Below are 14,266 nucleotides of genomic sequence, written 5' to 3' on the forward strand. Positions count from 1 at the left end.
TGACTTGCCAAATTTGATTTATGCAATTTGGTTTACACAAGGGTATACACGCTGTGCAACGAAGCTAACCAGTTCACAGGTCTAAAGGATGACTAGGTTGAAAACCACAGTTGAAATAAATGCCACCAGGCAATTAAATCCACAGGTCTCAGTTTCAGTAGCAAAACTGGAGCTGGAGATAAATGTAGAAATTATCAGCCTATGATTCCCAGCCTAGAAGGGAGGGAAATTATGCAATGGTGGTTTAGTCGCTCAGTTGTGTCTGACTCTTTTGGTGACCCCATGGACTGTAGCCCACCAGGCTCCCCTGTCCATGGGATTTCCCAAGCAAGAATACTGGAGTGGGTTGCCATTTCCTTCTCCAGGGGATCTTCCTGACCCAGGAATCGAACCTAGGTCTCCTGCATTGCAGGTAGATTCCTTATTGACTGAAATACAAGGGAAGCCCCAAATAATGCAATAGAAATAGTATAGAGTGGGAAAAGAGCATACAGTTGTAGCGTTTATGAGATGACCTTAATCAGGTCTGCCTCAAAGTCTCATTCTCTTTAGAATCCACGTGACAACAAGTAAAAAGCAAAATCACTATTATGCAGTGAACCCAGGTTCAGCACCCACCTTGTATTTTGAAGTGTCCCAGTTGTGGACTATGCGGGCTGGGATCAGGAAGCTGTCGTCCACGTGGCAGCTGCTGCAGTAATACCACCCGCTGTAGCTGCACACCTTGGCTTTCCCGTTGGAAAGGCCTATGGATCGCTGGCATCCTGTTCAGGGGAGAAGAAAAGTCTGTGATTACTGTACTTCTCTAACACTGTAGAATGAAGTTATACAATCCTCAAGTGAAACAAAAGTCAACAACAGGAAAGAAATTGCAGAGAATACATATACAGACACGTCCCCTTCTTCCGCCTGCAATGCAGGAGATGTGGGTTCGATCCCTGGGTCAGGAAGATCCCCTGAAGGAAATGGCCACCCACTCCAGTATTCCTGCCTGGGAAATCCTGTGGACAGAGGAACCTGGTGGGCTGCAGTCCATGGGGTGGCAAAAAGTCAGACACGACTGAGTCACTGAGCATGCATGCCTCCTTCCTAGCCTGGCAGCTTCGCCCCTTTCGCCTCCTGGGGGACTGCTGATACTGGTACATTTCTGATCTCTTCTAATTCCACTTCTGTGCACAGCAGCCAGAGACCATCTCTCTACAACCAACGCCCTTTCATCTCCTCTCTTCCGCCTCAGAAATCCTACTTCCACCAGGCACTTGGCTGAGGGCTTCTCATATAGGATCTTATTTAACCCACGCAACAACTCTATGAGGAAGATATTATCAGCTCTTTTTTATAGATGAATAAACTAAGGTTTATTTATCCAGGTGAAGTATTTTGTCTTGAGGTCACCAAGCCAGTCAGGGTTTCCCTGGTGATTCAGATGGTAAAGAATCTGCTTGCAATGTGGGAGACCTGAGTTCAATCCCTGGGTTGAGAAGATCCCCTGAAGAAGGGAATGGCAACCCACTCCAGTGTTCTTGCCTGGAAAATCCCATGGACAGAGGAGCCTGGCAGGCTACAGTTCATGGGGTGGCAAAGAGTTGGACACGACTGAGGGACAAAGCACAACACAGCCAGTCAGAGATGGAGACTGGGTTGGGTTCTAAACTTGTCTGATTCTAAGATGAACCTAAAACCTGACATGTAGCCTTCCTCTGCTGACAAAATCAGTGAAAGGAATGTGTCCTTTGATTGGCCCCTACCTCTCCTTTCCAACTACCTACTCCTGTGATTCTCCAATGGAAATAGAACCTCTTGGTTGAAGTCAGAGAAGTCTCTCCTCATTGTTCCCCAAATACACACAGTGTGCTCACTTCACCCTCCATATCTTGGCATGATTTACTTCTTTCATGATATCCTTTTCTTCGATCTCTACTTTGCCAGATCCTGCCCATCACTAAAGACCACTGACTGCTTGCAAATGATTGCCAAGGTCTTTTTCATGTCCAAGAAGTCCATGATTATGTGAGTACCATCCTGGTACTGACAGGGAAGCTGGTAATAATCATGGCCTTGACAAAAAAGAAGCCATTATTTACCTTTAGCTAGGAGGAACTATATTCTATTGATAACAGAAATTCTGTTACAATCAACCCAAAGCACAACATCCAGAACAGGTCATCAGCATTATATACCAGCATCACTTTTCTGACATGTCTTATCTACAGATTTCATTTTAGAAACCCTTCCTCATGGCCCATTTCATGGTTGGATGCCAAGAACTATATTGATCAAAGAAATCTCATATTAAGCCTATTTCATAAAATGGGTACAAAATCAAAGTGTGAGTCGCTCAGTCATGCCCAACTCTTTGCAACCCCATGGACTGTAGCCCACCAGGCTATGTAGCCCTCTGTCCATGGAATTCTCCAGGAAAGAGTACTGGAGTGGATAGCCATTCCCTTTTCTAGGCGATCTTCCTGACCCAGTCATAGAACCTGGGTCTCCCACATTGCAAGTAGATTCTTTACCATCTGAACCATCAGGAAACATAGATTACTCTTAATAGTAATAATAATATAATCAGAGTTGCTCCCCATTTCCACTAGAAGGAGCTCAAACATGTTTGACAACCTAAGAGGATACTTACATGAATTCATGAATGAAAGTATCAGAAAATTCCTAGAGCTTTCATGTTCATCACAAATAAAACAACATCAAGCAGGTCCACAAAGTACCCTCCAGAAAGAGAACTAGATCCCACTGTTTTGGAATACAAGAGATATTGAAAGACGGGGAGTAAATGTATTGGAATTGTGCTTCCAGAGTTTAATACTGTCTTCCTAGAACAACTCCTTCTTTACGGTTGAGTAGCAACAAGATGGTAACAAGTTCCTATTTTTCAGATTGGCTGAGGACTGAGATATGCACAAAATTGATAAGGAAAAACCAAACACATCTGCTGCTTCTGTTGGGAGTGGAAGGTGCCATCACTAGGCTCTGAACACTGGAATGCCATCTGCCGCACCCACTGAGCATGGTGCTCATTTGGCATATAGTGCATGCCTCCTTAAACTATTGTGCTTTTTGATGTGCTCGTATAGCCACAACTACACTATAAATTGCTCAGATCTATTTTTTATCCTTAGCACTTAACACAGAGCTTTACACATGACAGACCAGCAATAAATGTTTATGTTGAAGAGACGATAAACTGAATATTATTTGGCACATAAACAGCCTCATGCATATAAAGAGATTTTAACATCCCAGAGCTGTTCTGGAATTGATCCTCCTAACCTGCTCACCTGCCTCTTGAAATTGATCCTGCTAACCTGCCTCTTCACTTTGGTGAATACCCCTATGCAGATATGTTGCCCGTTCCAACAATTACACATTAAACATGGCCACATATGGACTGTGAAACAGAGTTCAGCAGAACTTGACATATTCTAGACACTGTAGACATTCAAGCTGACTTCACACTGAAATGATACTGAACAGAATTCAATCTTCCCTAATGATTTAGAAAGTGAACGTGATCTTGTAGAAATTTGGGAGCACCATTATAGCTGAAACGTACACCATAAAAGATTGCAAAAATAAATGTAAGTTATTTTAGCTTTTTTGCTTTTGCTTGTTTGAATTTGGGATATAATAAACATTAATGGGAGAAATATCAACAACCTCAGATATGCAGATGACACCACCCTCATGGCAGAAAGTGAAGAGGAACTAAAAAGCCTCTTGATGAAAGTGAAAGAGGAGAGTGAAAAATTTGGCTTAAAGCTCAACATTCAGAAAACGAAGATCATGGCATCTGGTCCCATCACTTCATGGGAAATAGATGGGGAAACAGTGGAAACAGTGTCATATTTTATCTTTTTGGGCTCCAAAATCACCACAGATGGTGACTGCAGCCATGAAATTAAAAGACGCTTACTTCTTGGAAGAAAAGTTATGACCAACCTAGGTAGCATATTGCAAAGCAGAGATATTACTTTACCAACAAAGGTCCATTTAGTCAAGGCTATGGTTTTTCCTGTGGTCATGTATGGATGTGAGAGTTGGACTGTGAAGAAGGCTGAGCACCGAAGAATTGATGCTTTTGAACTGTGGTGTTGGAGAAGACTCTTGAGAGTCCCTTGGACTGCAAGGAGATCCAACCAGTCCATTCTAAAGGAGATCAGCCCTGGGTGTTCTTTGGAAGGAATGATGCTAAAGTTGAAACTCCAGTATTTTGGCCACCTCATGCAAAGAGTTGACTCGTTGGAAAAGACTCTGATGCTGGGAGGGATTGGGGGCAGGAGGAAAAGGGGACGACAGAGGATGAGATGGCTGGATGGCATCACCGACTCGATGGACATGAGTTTGAGTGAACTCCGGGAGATGGTGATGCACAGGGAGGCCTGGCGTGCTGCGATTCATGGGGTCGCAAAGAGTCGGACACCACTGAGCGACTGAACTGAACTGAAACATCAGTAAGCATTTGCTGAATGCTTTAGTAGGTCCTATTGGGCTTATTATTCTATAACTTTTAATGACTTTATTATTATCTCCTGCTGCTGCTGCTAAGTCACTTCAGTTGTGTCCAACTCTGTGTGACCCCATAGATGGCAGCCCACCAGGCTCCGCCGTCCCTGGGATTCTTCAGGCAAGAACACTGGAGTGGGTTGCCATTACCTTCTCCAATGCATGAAAGTGAAAAGTGAAAGTGAAGCCACTCAGTTGTGTCTGACTATTATCTCCTAGATGCAACCTAATACATAGGCAATGTTAAAATACACAAGTGTGCTTTTTAAGAAAGCACATAGCCTGCAAATGTGTATATCAACCAGGCACACAGGTTCAAAGCTTAACAGGCTGAGGGTTCAACTCAATAAGCTAAACAGCTTCAGCACTTCGCACAGGTGTCCAGGCTCGTAAAAGAGAAAGAGAACATGGCTAGGGTTCATACTTGTTTTAGCTGAGACACAAGCAGCAGCACATAAACTCCCTCTAGTTCTTGGGTGTCTTTACTTTTATAACGTATTTAGAACCATGCTCTCCTACTTTTGATGCTGAAATCACCCTACAAAAATGAATATAACAGAATACCTCATTCAAAATGGACGTAGGAAGCCCTGAAAGAGGAGGTCTCAGGCGCATGTTATTTGTGGCAGCTTACTTTATATAGCCAAGCATGAAGAAGGAAGACTTTTTCCTTGTCTGTCAACAATCCAACCAATGAGAAGACACCATAACCCCGCATACTCACTGTCGTCCAATGACCTTTCCTTCAACACAGCCCCTCCCAGCTTCCCCTTTCCTAATAGAATTGCTCCTCTCCACTGTTCTCCAAACTTGCTTATGGTTCACCATAGTTTGCATGTCCCAAAGCAATTCCTCTGCTATTCCCAAATAAACTCAATTTTGTTCACTAAACTCTCAACCTTTTTTGTTTTAAAAGTTGACAGCTTCTAATGACCTAGAGGAGAAGGCAATGGCACTCCACTCCAGTACTCTTGCCTGGAAAATCCCATGGATGCAGGAGCCTGGTAGGCTGCAGTCCATGGGGTCGCTAAGAGTCAGACACGACCAAGTGACTTCACTTTCACTTTTCACTTTCATGCACTGGAGAAGGAAATGGCAACCCACTCCAGTGTTCTTGCCTGGAGAATCCCAGAGACAGGGGAGCCTGGTGGGCTGCCGTCTATGGGGTCGCACAGAGTCAGACATGACTGAAGTGACTTAACAGCAGCAGCAGCAATGACCTAGAAGGTTCCGACTTCTCCCTGTGCTTAGGAGTGTTCTGGATACATGGTGTACAGACAAGCATAAGTCTAGAGTCAGGAACCCTGGTTGCTCAGATGGTAAAGAATCTGCCAATAATGCAGGAGACCCAGGTTCATTCCCTGAGTTGTGAAGATCCCCTGGAACAGGGAATAGCTACTCACTGGCAAGCCACTCCAGTATTCTTGTCTGGGAAGTCCCATAGACAGAGGAGCCTGGCGGGCTACAGTCCATAGTGTCGCAAAGAGTCGGACATGACAGAAGCAACCAACACAGAGTCAGGAAGTGTGCTCTTTCGTAAGGGAACATGATGAGCCTGACCCATTAAAGTCCCTAGGCTGCCTGTCCTCACCACAAAATAAAGGAGTCAGCCTAAACCAGTGGTTTGCCAAGTTCAGTGAGCATCAGAATTTTCTGGAGATGTTTGTGAAAAATGTAGTCCCTCTCAGCCCCAGCCTGGCCCCAGAGATTCTGACCCTGTAAATCTCGGGTAGGGCCCAGGAACTTGCATTTCTACCCAACCAACCACCACCAGGGGCTGTGGTGGGTAAAAGCTGAGGAAAGTTCCCTGATTTCTAGGTGACTGCAAAGGTCCCTCCATGCTCAAAAATTCTGATTCTAATTAAGTGAAATGCAGAGGGAGGGTAGATTGCTAAGTGAAAAGCTCATAATTTGTCACATAGTTTACTTTCTAGGCTTCTAAACTCAACATTTTAAATTCTTAGTCAATTTTCAAAAATTTACTATGTAGAAACAACAGTTCATTTTACCAGCATTTTTTTTTTTCCAGAGCATTCACTGAGAAGCATCTTATTTGACTTAGAAAGAATTAAAAATTTTAATCTCCAAATCCAATGTATCTGTCATTGAAAGAACACAGGATACTCAGGAAAGATTAGAGCCCAGTTAGTGGCCTGGTGTAGATTCATTTTCTAAAAAATAACAGATACCATTTATTTGAAAAAGGATACACCCGTTCTTTTAATTAACTGCAAGATTTCCTGCTTTAATATCCTCCTAGCAAATCGCGGACTAAAACTGTCTGAAACGATTCCCCATAACACCCTGGGATTTTACTCTATCACTATGAGGTTGTCAACAGGAGTGGGGGGGACGTATTTTCTTAATAATGACCACTAGAAAAACACATTTTTTGGAGGAGGCCAAAGCTGGACTCTGACAAGGGACCTTCTGAGGAAGAAAAATAGAGCTGCAAAGCAGAGACAAAAAAATAATTAACTGAAATAACTAATTAGAACTTATTTACATATTACATTTTCGTGTACTTTCAAACAGACTTTTCAACAATGTTTCTAAATTAAAAGGCATTTGTAGTAGAGAACACTCCACATGTAGGATCAAAGCAAATACATTCTTCCCTGTCTCTTTTTGAAAGTTTTCAGAGAGTGTATTCAATTCATAGGAACAAAAAACTATCTCACAAGAGAACCTACTGGCCTTTTTTTTTTTTTATTGCTTCCCACCCCACTTCAATCTTTAATGAACACATGTTCTGAAGAGCTTAGCTTCCTTCTGATACACTTTGGGAAACAAATGTCACCATTTAACCAAAATCCTATTTGCTGCTTGTACAGTCCATTTCCCAAGGGGCCTTTCACTACAGACACCCAAAAAAGTCTGTTGCTGGGGGCTGAAATAGAAATGTTGGCATAATTCTCCACGAGGGCATAGTCTTTCTTCTAACAAGGGTACCTAGTTAGCTCAGTTGGCTGCAGTGAGGTGTTGCTGAGGCTGAGATCTTGAGACGCCAACCAACCATCTCCCTCTACTTCCTGGCTCCCGGCTACAGCCCTCCTTGCCCCGGCCTGCAGGTGGAAAATTCATGGGCACAAGGGAAAAGTAACGAGGTCTGTGTCTGGACCAGGTGATTCACTAGGGAGAGAACTCACCCAGTGCATTCTAAGTGGAGCCAGCCACGCTACCCTCTCCAGCTCATTTGGTAGGGGAAATCCAGGACTTTGTATTGGGAAGGAAGAAATGCCCTAAGAAGAGAACAGGAACAGAGAGAAGACAAGGTGCTTTTATAAAAGAGAGAAGAGAAAGAGAGTGCACAGACTAACTTTCATTTGCTCTGTTAAAATAGAAAAAATAAAACTGGCAAGTTTCGTTCCCTCTTTTACCTGGTGCACGAAGTAAGGACTGATCGACATAAGAGCGGAAGCAGCCCAGTTCCTGCCTCCTCCCTCCCACCAGGTGTTCTCTGGGGGAGACAGTGAGCCGTGGGAAGTGCTGGGCAAACACTGATCGAATGCCTGGAGCCTAATCAAATGCCCTAGGAATCAGATTTTCTAAAATGAAGGAAAACAACAGGACTTCCCTGGTGGGCCAGGGGTTAAGCTTCCACTGCAGGGGGCAGGGGTTTGATTCCTGGTTGGGGAACTAAGGTTCCACATGTCTCAAGGCATGGTCAGAAAACAGAAATGAGGATTTCAATGACTTACTCTTTTACAAGAATTAGGGGGGAAAGGCATAAAGAACTTAGCTTTCCTAGCTTACAGTCTATAACCATTGGCTCATTAAGAAAACGTCAAATAAGTACTTTTTAAAAATAAGATGTCACACTCAGTATACAGTAGAAAATTCTGTTTCATGAGCCTAGTATTAGCATAAAGCTGGGCACAGTGTTTAAACAAAGGATTGCTGGACACAGGGAAGAAGTGACTTTTGTAAGGTAGCTTTGGTGTCCACTAAGGGCAGTTGAGGGCAAGAGAAGAGTGACAGAGGATGAGAGGGTTGGATGGCATCACTGACCCAGTGGACATAAGTTTGAGCAAGCTCTGGGAGATAGTGAGGGACAGGGAAGCCTGGCGGGCTGTAGTACATGGGGTCACAAAGAGTCAGGCACGACTTAGCAACTGAACAGCAAAAAAAGAGAACTTGGAACAAAGCACCCTGGCCTCCAGACTTGCATCCTCCACTGTCGAAGGGGATGGAGCTTCCAGAAGAGACTGATCACACACATTGTTCACAAGTTAACACAGGTGGAACCAAGGCTACAGGATTCTACATAATTGCAACAGGAAGAGGACAAAGGTGAAGGACACTGAGAAATACCTTCTTAGAAATAAGTGATCCAAAACTTAATCCTATCTCAAGCATCCAACTTACTCTGGGATCGGGTGGTGACCCATAAAGTACGAGACATCTACTTAGTCATGAAATCAATTAAGACAAGAAATACTTGGAGAATCGGCACATGAAAACAAATGTCTCTGAGTATGCATTTTGTCTGTTACAATGAAAATAGTACCTATAAGCATCTCAAATGAAACTAAAGGAACAAAAGGGGAAATAAAGAAAAATCAATTGTGTCCCTCCTCTAACTGCTCATGTGAATAATATGATATGCTGCTGGTAGTCGCTGTGTTATCTGGTCTCACTTTGGATGGTGTGCTGTGCTCAGTCATGCTTGACTCTTTGTGACCCCGTGGACTGTAGCCCGTCAGGTTCCTCTGCCCACGGAATTATTCCCGCAAGAATACTGAGTGGGTTACCCTTTCCTTCTCCACGGGATCTTCCTGACCCAGGAACTGAACTCATGTCTCTTGTGTCTCCTGCATTGGCAGGAGGGTTCTTTACCATTAGTGCTACCTGGGAATCCCCTAAATGGTGATACTTCCAAATTATATTCTCCATAAGGTTTTAAGTCCTCTGGTAGGGAATTCTCCAGGAGATGAAAATTTCATGGTTGGGAGGGAATACACATACCCAACTGTATTCCTGAAATGTACAGGCTGGTTGCTTCCAATGCTATTCTGAAAATCATTTCTGTTCATCAGAAAAGAATTTTCGTCCAGTGGGCTTCATTTGATGTTTGTCTATAAATGACTTTCATGGCACTGAGAGATTGTAAAGAGAAACTGTTACTCATTGTTGGCCAAATATCTGACTCCAAAAGTTGGGCTACAGAGTCAGAGGGCTGACACATGTTAAAAAGTCTAAGTAACACTTGGAAGGAAATGTTCCTACTGTAGCTGACACATATTTAGGATAATTTAAGCTGGCACTTGTAGAATGGACTGTAACTATTGCTAGGACAGCTATAGCCTTAAGTACATAACAGAAGTAAAAAACTCCTCTCATACAAAATGGAGGTGCCTAACCAAGGAATTTTCCTTTCAACACAGCAAGATGGCAAATGTTATACCCGTGAGGCATGAGCACTGCACCTGGACACAGTGAGTGTTCAGTGCACATTATATCCAGAGAAGACAGACAGAGGCAACTGAGACCAAGAGCCGTCAACCGTTCAAGACAGAGGTCATCTAAGCACAATCATATGTTACTTGACTATACCTGCAGGACAGTGGCAACCAAAGAGAGATCTTTAAAAAATCTAATCTGAATACTAATTGGTTTAAAATTTTTAAGTATTCTAGGGCTTCCCTGGTGGCTCAGTGATAAAGAATCCGCGTGCCAATGCAGGAGACAAGGGTTCAATCCCTGGTCCGACAGGATCCCACATGCTGCAGAATAACTAAGCCCATGAGCAAAACCCACGTGCCACAACTACTGAAGCCTGGGGGCTGAAAAGCCATGCTCCGAGAGAAGCCCACACACAGCAACAAAGAGTGGGCCCACTCACCGCAGAAAAAACCTGCATAGAAATGAAGATCCAGCACAGCCAATAACATAAATATATAAAATTATTTAAAAAATAAAAGTATTCTCCAAGCTGTTAGCTGAGGGCTTTTTTTTTTTTCCACAATGAAATATTTAAATTGCTAAGTCAGTTTCGATTTGCATGTTGTATTAACAGAGCTAGAAGTACTATATTTAAGTAAGAAATGAAGGGAAAAATCATGCCAGGTAATTACTGCGGATTGAAAATACAGGCAGCACACCTGGTGGTCTCATGGATCTGTCTCTTGTTTTGACAATGTCTGGATGGAACAGATGCTGGGATACCCCTTCTTCCTACCTCTCACCACCTCCCAACCTCCTTTCTAGTTGTGACTGCTGGGACCCTCACCGCCCTCTGCCACTAGGACCGGACAACGCCAGTTTTTTGGTTAGCGCCTCACTGCCTACCAGATTCACCAGAATTATTCCAGCAAGGTAGAGTCCACTGTCAACTACCGGTCGGCCATCTGTGGGCCTCCTGCACCCACGGCTCCATGGGCATCTAGTTGCACTGTATCACTGTGGCTCTGGGGCGTGTGAGTCCTTTCTGCCAGGTGGCTTGGGAGTAACACAAGGGCGATGACTGTCTCTTGAAGATGTAAAACTAGCTCGGTGGCTGCACCCTCTTCAGGACGTGCAGAGGCCCTCCCAAGATCGGTGGTGTGAAACTCTGGAGAAGACCCTGAGCTGGGCCCTTCGGGCTCTTCGGGCCCTGGGTTCTGTCCGCACAGACCTCTGCCTCTGTGATGTCATGGAAAGTTACTCCCTGGATGAAGGGGTGAAACTCATCAAGAGATGCATTGCACATGACTAGCCCCTGCGCGTGGGGCTGGGTGAGTATCTCTTAGGAGGAGCACCCTCTGGCAGGACTAGGAGCCTCAAAGCCCAGTGGGACCCATCTGCATGCCCCTGGTGTCAGGGCTTCTGGCCACTGCAGTCACTACGCAGTTTTTTTTTTTTTTTTTTTTAACCACCCTGGAGATCTCTCCTGAGCTGCGGACCAAATGGAAACAAGAAAGCTTTTGCAGGAAAAAAAAGAAAATAGAAACTAAAGACTTTCTTCTCTTGGTAAACTCTATAATGTTTATTTGTTTAATCTCATGGCATGTTGTTATTAAGATTATAAATTGTATGAAATAAATTAATAAATACCAAGTAGACTCCAACTCAAGTTGAGAAGTGTCAAGATTTATTGGTCTTTCGGGTAAACAATGATTGAGAACCAAGAGTCAATATTTAGTCAAAATTTATCTTGAAAGGCAATAAATCTTGATTTTTGCTAAGGCAAGTTAAGTAAATATGTGCACTGTTCGAGAGATTCTGACTGCTTTTCTATCTACTAAATAGCTACACTGAGTTATAAATATAATGATCTGTGACATGGATTTTCATTTCCAAAGAAATGTTTTGAGCTGAGTTACTTTTATTTTTTTTTTATAATAAGATGCTTCAATACCAGTATTTAGAGTAGTGTCAGATAAGTTTAATAATGAAATCTTATAAATTCAGCACCTAGTATATTTAAATCAGTCTAAAGTTAGTATTTTTTCATACTTGTTTTCCTCTTAAGAGTTTCTCTTTAAGTTCTATGCCTGTCTGCTCTTTCCATAAAGACTTTTGAGAAAATAGTAAGAAATTTAAACTGGAAAAAATAAATAAGCAAATGGATAAACAAATACTGACATAATGCTTACTACTGATGGATGCAAGGTTTTGTTGTAAGCACTTTACACGCACACACATCCATTTAATTCTCTTCTCATTCTGTGAGGTAGGTGTTATCCCCATTTTACAGATGAGGAAACTGAGACAGAGGGTGGATACAGTAATTCTGCTCATGGTTGTACCTCTAGTGGAAAAGGCAGGACCTAGATGAAATGCCTGATTTAGCACTTAATGAGCAACACCAATGAACTATACAGGTGAATTTCCACATCGTCATCTCCAAGCAGAAGACACTACAACCACTGTCTCCTTGTCAATGACAATATGACAAGCACAGAAAATATGAATCAATTACATGCAAGAACATCACTTAGTTCATCAATGCATTGTGCCTTGGACCACTCAATCATTAGCATCTCCTCTGAATATGAAAGGTGAAGGGGGCAAGAATACAGATCTGTAAGGTGGCAGGCAGAAGACAGCAGAGATGAGCAAAAAAGGAAGCAATCACTCTAATTGTGAAGATTGACAAAGGCTGTGTAGACATGGAGGAATTTGCGTTTGGCTTTGAAGGGGAAAAATACATATATTTTGAAAAAGAATGGTTCAAGTCAGAAAAATGGTAGCTTGTTTGGAGAACACTGACTGTTCTAGTTGTCTGAAACTCACTGTAACTAGAGGGGTGTTGGGAAAAGAGCTTGCAACAATGAACTGAAGCTAGAACATAAGACTCCCACATGCTCAGGGAGAAGTCCTTACTAATCAATCCAGGATGAGTATTAACGAGTAAGATAAAGGAACAGCTAGAGTTAGAAGCAAAACTACAAGCTGAACTTTGGAAAGATTAATTGACAAGAAAACAGTGGGAGGGGAGAGAACCAGCTAATAAGTCACTGCCCCAGCCTGAGCTTAGGCAGGCAGGGAGATGAAGGCGATACTGTAGTGGGAGATAAAGCACAAATGATTTGGTAGGTGAATAATGGGAAGAGTGTGGCAAGGGGATTGCCAAAAGACATCCATGACACTCTGAGCCTATGATGGTTATATAAGAAATCTATCAGTCAGAAGGGGCAAGTGGTTTACATGAGAAAATGCTGTTTGAAGCATTAAATTAAAAAAATAGCTCAGTCCAGTGGTTAAGACTCTTCATTTCCTATGCAGGGAGCCTGGGTTCGGTCCCTAGTCAGGGAACTAAGATCCTACGTGCTGAATCTTGACCAAATAAACAGAAATTATAAAAAAAAAATTTTTAATAGGTAAAAAAATTTGAACTAACAGATCAATTAATACCTAAAAAAAAATCAGCCCGTTGAGAATAATTCACCTCTATAATACAAATCAATTTGAATTCAATCTTTTGTTTCTTGTGACTAAAAGCATCTGATATAGTTACACTGAATGATGGTTGGTGAAAATTCTATTTCTATAACCTACTACTTTTACTTCTGAGCCTTGTAGCTCAGATGGTAAAAAATCCACCTGCAATGCAGAGCATCTTGGTTTGATCCCTGCGTTGGGAAGATCTCCTGGAGAAGGAAATGGCAATCCACTCCAGTATTCTTGCTGGGAAATCTCATGGACAAAGGAGCCTGGCAGGCTACAGTCCATGTGGTCACAAAGAGTTGGACATGACTGAGTGAGTAATACTTTAATACTACTTTTCCTTAAACCTACCCAGTAAGAGGCTGAGGTCCCATTAGAAACCATTCAGTTCAGTTCAGTCATGCAGTTGTGTCTGACTCTGCGACCCCATTATCTGCAGCATGCCAGGCCTCCCTGTCCCTCACCAACTCCCGAAGTCTACCCAAACCCATGTCCATTGAGTCACTGATGACATCCAACCATCTCATCCTCTGTCATCCCCTTCTCTTCCTGCCCCCAATCCCTCCCAGCATCAGGGTCTTTTCCAATGAGTCAACTCTTCACATGAGGTGGCCAAAGTATTGGAGTTTCAGCTTCAACATCAGTCCTTCCAATGAACACCCAGGACTGACCTCCTTTAGGATGGACTGGCTGGGTCTCCTTGCAGTCCAAGGGACTCTCAACAGTCTTCTCCAAATCAACATGGATTTCAGTAGCAGACACTACTTTATAAAGAACTGAAGAAGAGGAGACAGTTGGTTGCCCTTGTTTCTTGATAGCAGTGGTTCTCTACTAGTGGAAATGTCTGTCCCAACAGGGGATATTTATAATGTCAGGA

The 14,266-nt window shown here is 43.0% G+C and overlaps 1 protein-coding gene across 1 annotated transcript in view; it reads right to left on the minus strand.

Moving 5' to 3' along the window:
• PLEKHM3 (pleckstrin homology domain containing M3) overlaps positions 1–14,266 on the minus strand; it is a 223,345-nt gene that overhangs the window by 138,016 nt on the left and 71,063 nt on the right. The window contains exon 4 of the mRNA XM_027565778.1: positions 619–764. Coding sequence (XP_027421579.1) covers positions 619–764 — 146 coding nt within the window. The remainder of the gene's footprint in view (positions 1–618; positions 765–14,266) is intronic.

The sequence above is a fragment of the Bos indicus x Bos taurus genome, chromosome 2, assembly GCF_003369695.1.
Source record: "Bos indicus x Bos taurus breed Angus x Brahman F1 hybrid chromosome 2, Bos_hybrid_MaternalHap_v2.0, whole genome shotgun sequence".
Lineage (NCBI taxonomy): Eukaryota > Metazoa > Chordata > Mammalia > Artiodactyla > Bovidae > Bos > Bos indicus x Bos taurus.